Source organism: Coturnix japonica, chromosome 2 (genome assembly GCF_001577835.2).
Source record: "Coturnix japonica isolate 7356 chromosome 2, Coturnix japonica 2.1, whole genome shotgun sequence".
NCBI classification, from domain to species: Eukaryota; Metazoa; Chordata; class Aves; order Galliformes; family Phasianidae; genus Coturnix; species Coturnix japonica.
This window is the reverse complement of record NC_029517.1, coordinates 56,701,803-56,713,968: the sequence shown is the minus strand read 5'-3', so window position 1 is coordinate 56,713,968 and position 12,166 is coordinate 56,701,803. Positions and strand designations below refer to the sequence as shown.

Genomic DNA, 12,166 nt, shown 5'->3' with positions numbered 1-12,166 from the left:
GCAGTATGTATCACTGAGCCTTTTCAAGTACATCTCTGTCATTTATAAATTTTGCTTGTATTTCTCCTGAATATTGTTTTGCATTCAGAAACTGTCAGCCATTGCATAGATGCTCTTTTATTCCACTGTTATGCAAAAAATCTCATGAAGCCTGTATCAGAATCAAGAAAGCGGAAGCCTTCCAAGACTATGTTTATATTGGTGGAAGAAACATTTGCTGACAAAAATTGCAGAAGCGTAATTGCTCTTTTCAGCACATTAAGTGAATTGGTGGTGACAAAAGCCCATTTACTGTGTCTCAGACGCTGAATGGGCATGACCAGCTAAAGCTGGGCAAGGTACATGTCTTAAATCATTCATCTGGGTTGTTAATTTATTTGCATGCTGTGATCCAATATAAGCTTGATTACTGCTGCTCTTGCACTATTTACATATTTTAAAATTTGAATGCATTTTATGATCTTCTGCTAAAGAAGTGATTAAAATACCACTTAGCACCACTGTGTGGATAGTACTGTAATTGCTTCCCCTCCTTCTCAAAACAAACAAACAAATAAATAAACAATATTTTGAACAGAAGGGGGAATTTTCTGGCTTTAGGATACAAGAATCTGACATACTAGGGGTAGAATGACTAGTCTATTCTCTTTTCCAGCCCTGCCCACTACCATGTTTTGGGGTTTTATGCTTATTTAATATCTGTCATCCTACCTGGTTACTCCAAAAAAGACTGAGCGCATAATCTGAAAGAAGCAGGGAGCCAGAAGGACTGATCCCTCTGGAGCAATGTGTAGTGGGCATAGGGCAGTGCTCACAAGTACAGGAGAAAAAGGCAGATCTAGAGAAGCTCCTGATTCTGTCTAAACTGAGATCTTTAATGACCACATGCAGTAGGAAAAAGAAAATAAAACAGAAAGATCCAAACTTCACTGGACAGTTGGCACTGGCTTTATTAAACCAAGGATAAATGCACAGAAGCCTCAGCATAATCCAGAAAGTGAGCAGGATTCAAGCACTGAGCCTGACTCAGACACTACTTTTCTAACCTGTGCAGAATGTCCTGAAAACCCAGGAGGGAGATGTTTCTATTCTCCTTCCAGGTTCAGTCCTGCCATGCTGCTCTGTAGTGGGTGATGTCCTGGTGTGCATCAGTGGAAGATGAGGGCAACTCTGGGCCCATTTCCAGGAGCTGTGTGTGACTAACTGGCCAGGTGACAAAGCTGTACCCCTGAATCACACAGCATGTCAGGGAGGGCATGATAACAGCACAGAGTGCTCGAGTGATGAGGAAATAACAGAAAGTGGGGAGGATGATGAACAGATGCAGTAGTGGCACGGAGGCATTTGGACTTTATTCTTCCTCTTAACCTCAGAGACCTCTTTGACTCTCAACAAACCTTTAACTGGAACAAGCAATCAGGTGTTTGCTGAGTAAGCTGCCTCTCCCATTAGAGAGCAGGTTTGTGTAGTGCTGGGATGTCATGTGAGGACAGTCTGACTGCACCCCTACAGTGCAGTGCTGAGCACAGAGCAGGCTGATGACGTCCCTCAGCCTGAGCAGCACTGCTACTGCTGCTTGCTGTGCTCACTCACCCTTTAATTCTGCAAAAGCAGAAAATACCCCCTAAAATTGTGTGCATAGGCTCTGTCTGCTTGTCAACCAATATCCCAGCTTCTTGTGAGTGAGGAGCACAGTGGATGGTTTCACATTTTTGAAGAGAAAGTACAGGCAGAAAGCCATGGCGCATTACAGATGCAATTGTAAAGATCACAGTAACCACAGAAAAAAAGTAACAAGAACAGTATGGAAGGGAGATCTTCAGGTACAGCAATTGGGTTTGTTTTTTCCTGGGACAATGAAAAGTGGGCATGGGTAAGATAGGGTGATATATGAAATACAGCTTTTGGGCAAATGCTTGTATCCACTTATTCACTGCAAATACTATATTTAACTTAGCAGTTAGCTCTTGATCATGGTTGGATGGATTAGCTAGAGTGAGAAATTAATCAGATCTCCCCTCTCTTCAGTGCTTCTAGATGGAGGCTGAAGGCAGGGCAAACATGACACAGCCTGCTGTATGCAGTAATCCATACTCTGCTTGTTGTGATTCACAAGCTATCCCTGCTTTCTACCAAAACCTATTCACAAGTTTTACAGTATATTTAATGCTTTGCTACAAAACGATCATGTTCTTGCTTTACCTTACCCTCCTCTTCTTGATCCTCTTCCATATGTACCTCATGACTAAAAAAACAACTATCCCCTGTCTTGAAAAAAGAGCACAATATGTTGGCACAAGGCTTTGCATTTTCTTGTATGAAAATACAGATATTTCCAGAAAAGAAAACAAAAACAAACAAACAAAAAATCCTGAAGCATTGTGTAATTAATTTCCACCTATTTTGTCTGTTCTACAGATGACCAAGACAAACTGTATGTACTTCTCACCTGGGAGATTCATCACAAATAAAAGAATATATAACGAAGAAAAAGTGTTATATAGTTTTATTTGAGGCAGCCCCTTTTTCCTTCTCATTTTTTGCAAAAATCATTTGCCACATGGTCATGGTCATCAGCTGGAAGCATCTCCCCTGCCTATGTGCTGTACTCCAAATATAATACTTCAGTTTCTCCTCAGGCAGCAAACAGGAGACTCCCTGATGCTAGTTGACTTCTTCCCTTCTCTGCTTAGAAAGCACATATTTATTTTGCCCACTTTCCATCAAATCTTTGATTACTCACTTAAGATTTGATCAGATCTGCAGCATTTGTTGTGGATTTGTTATAAAGATCTCTTTATTTTATTTTATTTTATTTTATTTTATTTTATTTTATTTTATTTTATTTTATTTTATTTTATNTTTAACTATGTATTCTCAGCTCTACAATTGCTGAATGTTTCTGTTTGACCCAGAGCTTCCTTTAACGAACATACTCTACAGCTCCAGCTATTTACTAAGGCTATTTAAAATCCACTGCAGAAATACAACTGTTGAAAAATATTGATGCACAGCAGTGAATGGTCTAATAGCCTGCTCAGCCCATTTTCAAGTGGAAAGCGTTACCAGGCTTTCTGACAGACACATGAGACAGAGTAGGGAAGACAAACCTAAGATAGTATATGCTTCCTCTCAATGCAGAACACAGTTCTGTTGCATGTAACTAGCCATAGGTCTTGGGTTTACAGACTCATTCCCAAATATGGCTTTTCCATTGTTGTAGTTGTAGATCATGAATGTCTGTATAAAAAACAGTATCTTTCTTAGGTCTGAGCAAAAATCAGAAATTTCTGGAGTTTTCAGCCCTGCCTCTTTGTGAAGACTAAACTCACAGGGTAGTCTTTTCCATGCCACAGCTGTGCTTCTCATCAGAACTTATTATGCCTTTCGGCCCTTTATTTTCAGTTTCCGTTCTTTAATTACACCTACATGTATACAAACACAAGATGCAAAATTCATTAAAAGTACAAATAAAATGAGAAGTATGTATCAGCCTTTCTTCACCTCTATCTTCAGTACAAAAAACAATAATATTTTTTTTTAAGAAATTTATTTTAAACTAGAGTTTTTTTTTCTGTGGTTTCCTTATCATACTAAATAAATTCATTCGTGGTACTTCCTGAGCTGGAAGATAATGTGATTTGTCTTTATGTGTTATTTAATTTTGGGATTTGTGGAATTCCTTTGCCAAACACAGCTCTGTATATGCTGATAGCATTTTGTTATGCAGCTGCATAGAGCAGCTTAAAGCCATGATGCAGAAAAGACAAGAATGAGTAGAAGGGACACATACATCTATTCGGACTCTGGGTCTTAGAATATCAAATGGAAGTACTGCCATAGTTGCTGGATAGTTAACAGATCATTAAAAGCTTCCTTAATTTTATCCATACTGCTGTTTACTGTAGGGAAAAATATAATTTTTCTAAAATGAAAGCCTTAATCAAACATAGCTTTTTTCTCTAATTATCTCTTACAGGAAAAACACATATTTTTCCTTCTTGTATTTATTTATTTATTTTTAAACTCAATGAAGTCACTCCATTCAAATCTGATTGATTGAATGAGGTTTCAGAAACCTTCAAGATACATTTTTTTAAGATTGGAACATCCTCTCAAACATTCTGCTGGGTTTATATCCTTAACAGCATTCCAGATTGTAAATGATTATTATTAAACCATGAAAACACAGAACTGAGTACTGTCTGCTAAAATTTTGTTTCAATCAATCAGTCATTTCCTTCATAGATCTTAGTGATGTCTAATAAATAACACATACAAATAAATGCTGTTCTAACATCTTCAAAACTAAAAACCCATTTTTGTTTTCCTGATTGCTGGGCAGGCTTTCAAATTTTTTTCTGTTTTCAAAGGCAGTCTCTAAGCATATCAGACAAATGCCAGAACTTGAGACTGTCAGTATCTCTACGGATGGATCGACTATGCAAAACTGGGGACAGAACTGATCAGTAGATGGCCCACAAACACAGTCATCTTAAACCGTACTCATTTACTGCATGACATATGTTGCACATAATCTTTTTCACTTTGTAATTAAACCCTGAGTTTACTTTTTGAAGTCTTCCCGCTTTTCCATCAGCATTTCAGCTGCAGGTCAATCTCCTGTATATTAAAAGGCTGTAGTCTGCTATTTTGTGGGTGTCTCTCACTGATTTCTTCCTGCGGTGATGGCTCAGCTCTTTCAGCCTGTATCTTCTTAGTTTGAATGCCATCTGCAGTTTGAACACTATTTAACCTCCAACTATATTTATCTGTCCATAGAAAGATGGAAGGAGAGAACTGGTTGCTCTGAGATTACAATGGGAAAACATTTCTTTGGCAATCCGTCTTTTCAAAAATGTACCACAGCATTGCCCCATAGTACTTGAGAGAGATAAATAAAGCAGAAGTTGTATCTGGTTTCTAGGTAGTTGTGCCATAAAATATTTCGAGGGCTGCCTGAATTTTTATTTCTTTCCCTCCACCCCAAAACAATGACTGTTCCTTACATTGTGAAAGTTGTATACTGGGCATTGCCATGCACCAGGATCTGTATTTCTGCCTTTAACTCTGCCTTCAAGGACCACATGTAAATCGATTCTTGCTACTAACACACCTGTCTTCAAATATACTTGAGCTAAGAGGAGTCTGGTTTTGTACAGTTTGAGGGAGTATGGTTAATACATGCAAGGCATCAGTTAGAATTACTGTTTAACTGGGAGCTTAGATTTCTTATTTACCCTGTTTTAATCTTTAGCTTAACCCCTCATAATTACTTATTTTCCTCTCCACTGTGAACTCCAGGTTTTCTTCTCCTAAAATATTTTTATCAGATATTATAATCAACCAGAAAAGGATTTGTTTTGTTTGCTCATCTGGGGGGATTTTTTGGTAATGCACAACAGTAAACATAAGTAGTACAGAAACTGAAAAAAGAGTATGACAACAATTCAGACCGCGAATCAGCATATCCTTTTGTAGCAAAGGCAAGAGTTAAGGGATACCTCACTTGAGAACAGGACCTTAAGTGTTTTGTTTTTCTTTTTTGTTTATCTTTTTTGACTTTGTTTCTTCTTGTAGTCATGATGCTGCAACTCATACTGGCTTTTACTGGGAATTTTATCTGTAGAAGGATGGTTCCATGTGTTAGTGGATTGGTCAGCAGCATTTAGCTTTTAAGCTAGATTATTTCTAAGACATATGTTCTAGAATGGCTAATTATAAATCCCCAACTCTGATCATGCATTCTATTAAAATTATTATGTTTTTCATAAGAATTTGAAAGCATTAGGCTTGCTTTGCAGCAAATGTAAATCAAAGTAACTCCTCTGATTTTAATGGAGCTGCCTCAATTTACACTAACCAGGCATCTGGTCAATTATGTCTTGTTGTGTTAAGGACAGAAAATTTAAATTTAAATCTATCCCAGCTGTGATAAATAGCTGGAAACACTGTGATAATGATCTCTAGTAAGACAAAAAAAAAAAAAAAAAAGAGAGTGAGAGAAGATGTTAAAGCTCGTATGCGTGTGATCCTGCCTTCTTTTCCTTTCATGTTTGGAAAATCTCTACCTCGACAATTATAGGCAGAAGCCACTAGGTGCCAGTGTTACCCTTCCTTACTAACATCATAAACAACATGAAAGCCAATGCAGCAAAACCCTTTAACTGAAAAGAAAGCTTTTTATTTTATTTTTTTTATTTACTTTTTTTTTTGTCTTTTCAACTAAATATCACTGCATTAAGGTTTCAAGATGATTACTTTTCTGAAACCAAAGGTACTAAATTGATGTACATTGACACAAACCCAGATAAAAACAACCTGTCTGAAGAAGGCATTTCTATAAAATATCTCACATAGGTACAAAAGCTGCTATGATACCTTCAATGTGTTAGCAGTTATACCTTGGATCTTAAGGCAGACTAAAACCTGCATTTTAGACATACCTCTTGAATAGCAGTTCACTGTTAAAATAACTGTTTTACAGGAAAAACATCAGGTTTAAATTCACACTGCAAGCCATACGTGGAACTTGGTTTGACCCACCAGGGTTTTCACTTGTAATCATTTCTATTGTTGTCATGTTTCTCTTTTCCTGCTAAAAGAAGTTCAAATCTTCTCTTAATGAACTTGATCAACTGGGGATGGCTGACTGCCTGTGCATGGGAATTGTGAAAGTTCATCTCTAACTAGCATGCACGTAGCCCATTTGCAAAATGTGAACTTCATAGTGTTAATTTCAGATATTTACAGTAACTGTTTACATCCATGTCTGTCATTCTGTTTTTGTTTGTTTGTTTTTTAATGTGACAAAACAGTCGTGATCAATCTAGTCTATTTCTGAAACCACCTTAGAATGAGGTGTACTGTCCATTTCTCTTCAGTGACGACAAAACAAATTTAAATGACCAGTACAGGAGCTGAAATTTACACTGAAGACATCTTGTATCAGGTTAATGCTACCAAAGTGATTTTGCAACATTTAATTTTTAGTCAGGGCTGATACTTTGCTTCTGTTCTTTCCACAGCCATTAGACTTTGAAACAAAAAAGGCGTATACCTTTAAAGTAGAGGCTTCCAATCTTCATCTTGACCATCGATTTCACTCAGTGGGTCCTTTCAAAGACACTGCCACTGTGAAGATAAATGTGTTGGACATGGATGAGCCTCCAGTTTTCAGCAAGCCTTTGTATACAATGGAGGTGTATGAGGACACTCCTGTGGGAACAATCATAGGTGCAGTGACAGCGCAAGACCTCGATGCTGGCAGCAGTTCGGTTAGGTAAGAAAGCTTTTCCTCCTTCAATCACTCTCAGACAGACCAAACTGCTGTTGACACTGGATTCGGTAGCAAAGAGCTTAGTAAGAAGGCAGAAAATGTTTCAAGTCTGTCACTGTGATGGGTAAATGCTGCTGAAAAAAAACACTGAAAGGAAATGCTAGTTTAAATGATTTATCTGGAAAAATATATTAAGTGTGGGTAGCTTCTTATCATACAAGATCATACAAGTTACCATGCAGTGACATGGCTTCAGAGGTTGTGTCCTGAAACTAAGGGAGTAAAAACGTTTTGTCTGATGTCAGGAACTTACACAAAGCTGCTCTGAACAGTGAAAAATTAATAAATAATTGCTACTTCTGTCTTGGCTGAGGTGGTGGGGATTTGATATCTGACCAACAGGGCTGTGACCAGCAGTCCTCAGCTTGCCAGTAAAACCTCTCGCTTACTGGTATAGCTTGCTTTCCTGAAATGAAAGCATTTCAGGAAATTTTTCATAAAGAAAAGAGAGGAGCTGCAATACAAATGTAATGTATGGATTTTGCTTACATATTTCCAGCCTCATAAGAAACTTTGCTGGTGCATGACTCTGGTTTCCTTCAAAGACACTCCTGTGCAAAAATACTGTAAAGTATAGGAAGTCATTACACATAATTCCAGTACAAATCTATGCTGGTTGTACAAATCTATGCTCGATCGACTTGACTTCAGGAAATATTTTTAGTTCCAGACTGTAAAGAGCAATATTACAAATGTAATAGAAGTCTTCAACTTCTGAATATTGTTTATCAGACTGAACTATGATCAAAGAGTAAAATGTTACTCTTGGCTATGAAGTAGGCAGGCATTACTGCATACATAACCTTTCAAAGTACGTATTCAAAATGAAATAATTACAAATCTAATTTGGACTATTTAATATAATCCATATTTATTAACTATATATATTTTAAATCAGCATTGATATTCCTAAAATACAAAATGTATTTTAGATTATCTGTTGTATTCCTATACAAAAAAATTAACACAAAAGTGTCTAGATCCTGTTTCACCAACCCACTATTACTTATTGCTTAAATACTACTAATGTTGCTTGCTTCCCTTTTTAAAAAATGCATCCTTAATTATTTTCTAGTACAGAAAAGTATTTAGTTGTGGGTCTGTGGCACATTGCTTTCCTGACAAATGATTAAAACTTTCAACAACAAAGACGATGATAGGAACCTTTTCCCCCAGTGGTAGCCTATGAAAATAGTCCCACTGTGTCATTGAAGGGAAGACAAAGATAGAACTCTCAATGCAGTTTTCCTGGTCCAGCTTTGTAAGATTACTTTAATTTCTATAAATTTCACTGAAATATCTTATTTAGTTCTCATTTATCTGAGGATAGATTTGATTCTCTGTATTGAATTTGATCTTCTGCAGTTTGAATTCTGTGATAAGCCATGTACTAACCCAGAACAGATCTGATTGTATTTTATGCCCTGGAAGAAATCACCTGTATGCAAACGATGATTTATCCAAGTAAACAAAGAAACTCTGTTATTTTTATTGATGTGTTAGTGATCAACAGTCCATGAGTTTAATATTCTTAATGTGTATGAAGAAATTCAATGATCATAAGTTAGAAAGAATCATAGAATCATAGAATCACTCAGGTTGGAAAAGACCTTGAAGATCATAAAGTCCAACCATGACCTAACCATGCTACCCTGACTATCAACCCTCCGCTAAATCATGTCCCTAAGCAACACATCCAAACGGCTCTTAAACACATCCAGGGATGATGTCTCAACCACATCCCTGGGGAGCCTATTCCAGTGCTTAACAACCCTCTCTGTAAAGAAGCATTTTCTAATATCCAAACTAAACTTAGTCTGGTGCAATTTGAGGCCATTTCCCCTCATTCTGTCACCTGTCACCAGTGAGAAGAGACCTGCCCCGCTCTCACTGTAAGCACCTTTCAGATACTGGAAGAGAGCAATAAGGTTTCCCCTCAACCTCCTTTTCCCCAGACTAAACAGCCACAGCTCCCTCAGCCTCTGCTCATAGGGCAGATTTTCCATGCCCTTTACAAGCCTCATTGCCCTTCTCTGGACCTGCTCCAGAACTTCAGTGTCCTTTCTGTATTGAGGTGCCCAAAACTGAACACAGTATTTGAGGTGAGGCCTCACCAATGCCAAGTACAGGGACAGGATGACTTCCCTAGTCCTGCTAACCACACCATTCCTGATACAAGCCCAGATGCCATTGGCCTTCTTGGCCACCTGAACACACTGCTGGCTCTTATTCAGCAGACCATTGTGTGTACTGCATTCATCAGTAAACTAATGTCACTTTTCATCAGGCAGCTTTCCAGCCACTCCTCCCCAATCCTGTAGGGTTGCCTGGGCTTGCTGTGACCAAAATGCAGGACCCAACACTTGGCCCTATTGAAACTCATGTCGTTAACCTTGGGCCATCAATCCAGTCTATCCAGTCCCTCTGTAGTGCCCTTCTCCCCTCAGGCAGATCAACACTCCCTCCCAGCTTGGTGTTCTCTGCAAACTTACTGAGGGTGCACTCAATCCTGTCATCAAGATTGTTAATAAAGATGTAGAAGTGGCCCCAGTACCGAGCCCTGGTGGACGCAGCTCATGACCGGCAGCCAACTGGATTTAACTCCACTGACCATGACTCTTTGGGCCTGGCCATCCAGGCAGTGTTTCATCCAGTGGAGTATACCTCCATCCAAACCATGGGCAGCCAGCTGCTCCATGAGGAAGTTGTGGGGGACAATGTCAAAGGTCTTAATGAAGTCCAGATAGACCACAATGACAGCCTTACCCTCATCCACCTCATCCACTACCCTCATCCACTTTGTGACAGAATGAAATCAGGTTTCTCAAACATTATCTACCATTCATTAAACCATGCTGATTGGGCCTGATCCCCTGGTGGACATTTAATTGGTCCATGATGGCTCCCAAGATTATCCGTTCTATAACCTGTAGCTACCAGGATAATTCTGGCCGTTTTTGAATATGGGCATCACATTTGCCAGTCTCCAGTCCACCGGGACATCCCCAGTTAGCCAGGACTGCTGAAGGATGATGGAGAGTGGCTTGGCAACCACATCCGCCAACTCCCTCACCATGCTAGGGTGCGATCCATCCAGCCCTACAGACTTGTGAGCATCCAGCTTTCAGAGCAGGTCCAAAACCATCTCATCATGGATCATGCAGGGCTTATTCTGTTCCCCCTCCCTATCTGCCAGTGTCGGGGGCTGTGTAACAAGTAACAAGTCTTACTATTAAAGACTGAGGCAAAGAAGGCATTAAGTACCTCAGCCTATCCTGATCCCTTGGCACCAAGTTGCCCTCAGCATCCAACAAGGGATGGAGATCCTCCCTCGCCCTACTCTTGCTGTTGACATATTTATAAAAATATTTATTGTTTTCTTTTACCTTAGTGGCCAAGTTCAGTTCTAGCTGGGCTTTGGCTTTCCTAATTTTCTCCCTGTACAGCTTCACTATGTACCTGTAATCATCATAAGTAGCTTGCCCACTCTTCCAGAGACCATAAACTTTCCTTTTGCTCTTGAGTTCCAGCCAAAGGTCTTTGTTCAGCCAGTTCACCCTCCTTGCCTGTCAGCTTGTCTTCCATGACTTGGGGATGGTCAGATCCCACACCTTTAAAATAACTTCCTTAAATTATTCCCAGCCTTCCTGGGCTCCCACATATACATTTGTTTCAAATCATTGTGTGTGATTATAATTTTGAAGCTTACCTTAAGCTATTACTCACTTTCAGTTGCTTAAAATGTAATTTTTGTCATAGATGTAAAGAATGGATGCAACAATTTCTTCATGCTTTAAGAAGGAGTTTGAACATGTTCCAAGTAAATATGCCATCTAAACAAACATCGAAAAGCAAGTATTGTTCTCTGAGGCAACAGACCATGCCATTTTCTGGGTGGTATAGTCTCTCTACCAATTAATTCAATTTCTCTAAAATGTTTTCCTACAGCAGTTTGGCCATTAAGATGCCCATTACAACAACAATTGGCAGGGAAAAAAGACAAATCTGCACTTTATGCAACAAAAGGCAAAATTCTGGGGAACAAAGTAGATGGGAGCAGCTCACATGAAAGGAAGCAGGCAATGTTATCCATGCTGCTAGACAAAAACTGTAGCTAGACTTATCAGGAAGGTGGAGGTAACAGCTAAGAGTGGAAGCTAGGTTCACCATTTAGAAAAAGATATTTTGCTGGAAGCCATTAAAAACATTCAGGGTTGTACACTTCTTCTCTTTTCTCCTGCAAATGGAACCAAGTTGTAAGAACAGGAATTTTAAATAAGTTTGTTTTGCAGGAAGGTATTTGCTAAAGATGATAAAATGAAGGAGCAGAGCACACAAACAGTAAAAAGCAGGAAACTAAGCAGAAGGCGAAAAGGGGCCACAGGTATTTAACACCTGCAAGGGTGACTGGCTTTGAAGCTATTTTGGAACATTATTCCACTGCACCTGATTTTCAAACTGCATTAAATCTGGAGTTTATTTATCTCAGGAGAGCTATTCTGTCAATTTCTATTTTCTCCATAGTGCTGCAAGAAATGATCTGTGTAAATGCTAAGATTAAGTCTTAAGTACTTTGTGGATGTTAAAAATTCCAAAGCCCGTCTGAAAAGAACAGTGATTTCATGTTCTTCTCAGACTCCTCTTGTTTACAATGGCTGTAAATTATATAGGAGGGGAAAAAAGCACCAGTGTCATAAAGCTCATGATAATGTATGTTATTTATGAGTATGCAAATGTTTTAAAATTCATTACTTCTGGTGCAAGGGATGCTAGAACTTTAAAAATTCACTTCTACATGCACACACACTTTGTAGGTGCTAGAGACAG

The 12,166-nt window shown here is 38.8% G+C and overlaps 1 protein-coding gene across 1 annotated transcript in view; it reads left to right on the top strand.

Moving 5' to 3' along the window:
- The window catches only part of CDH12 (cadherin 12), a 497,894-nt gene that overhangs the window by 456,674 nt on the left and 29,054 nt on the right, over positions 1–12,166 (top strand). The window contains exon 9 of the mRNA XM_015854453.2: positions 7,029–7,282. Within this exon, the coding sequence (XP_015709939.1) occupies positions 7,029–7,282 (254 nt within the window). The remainder of the gene's footprint in view (positions 1–7,028; positions 7,283–12,166) is intronic.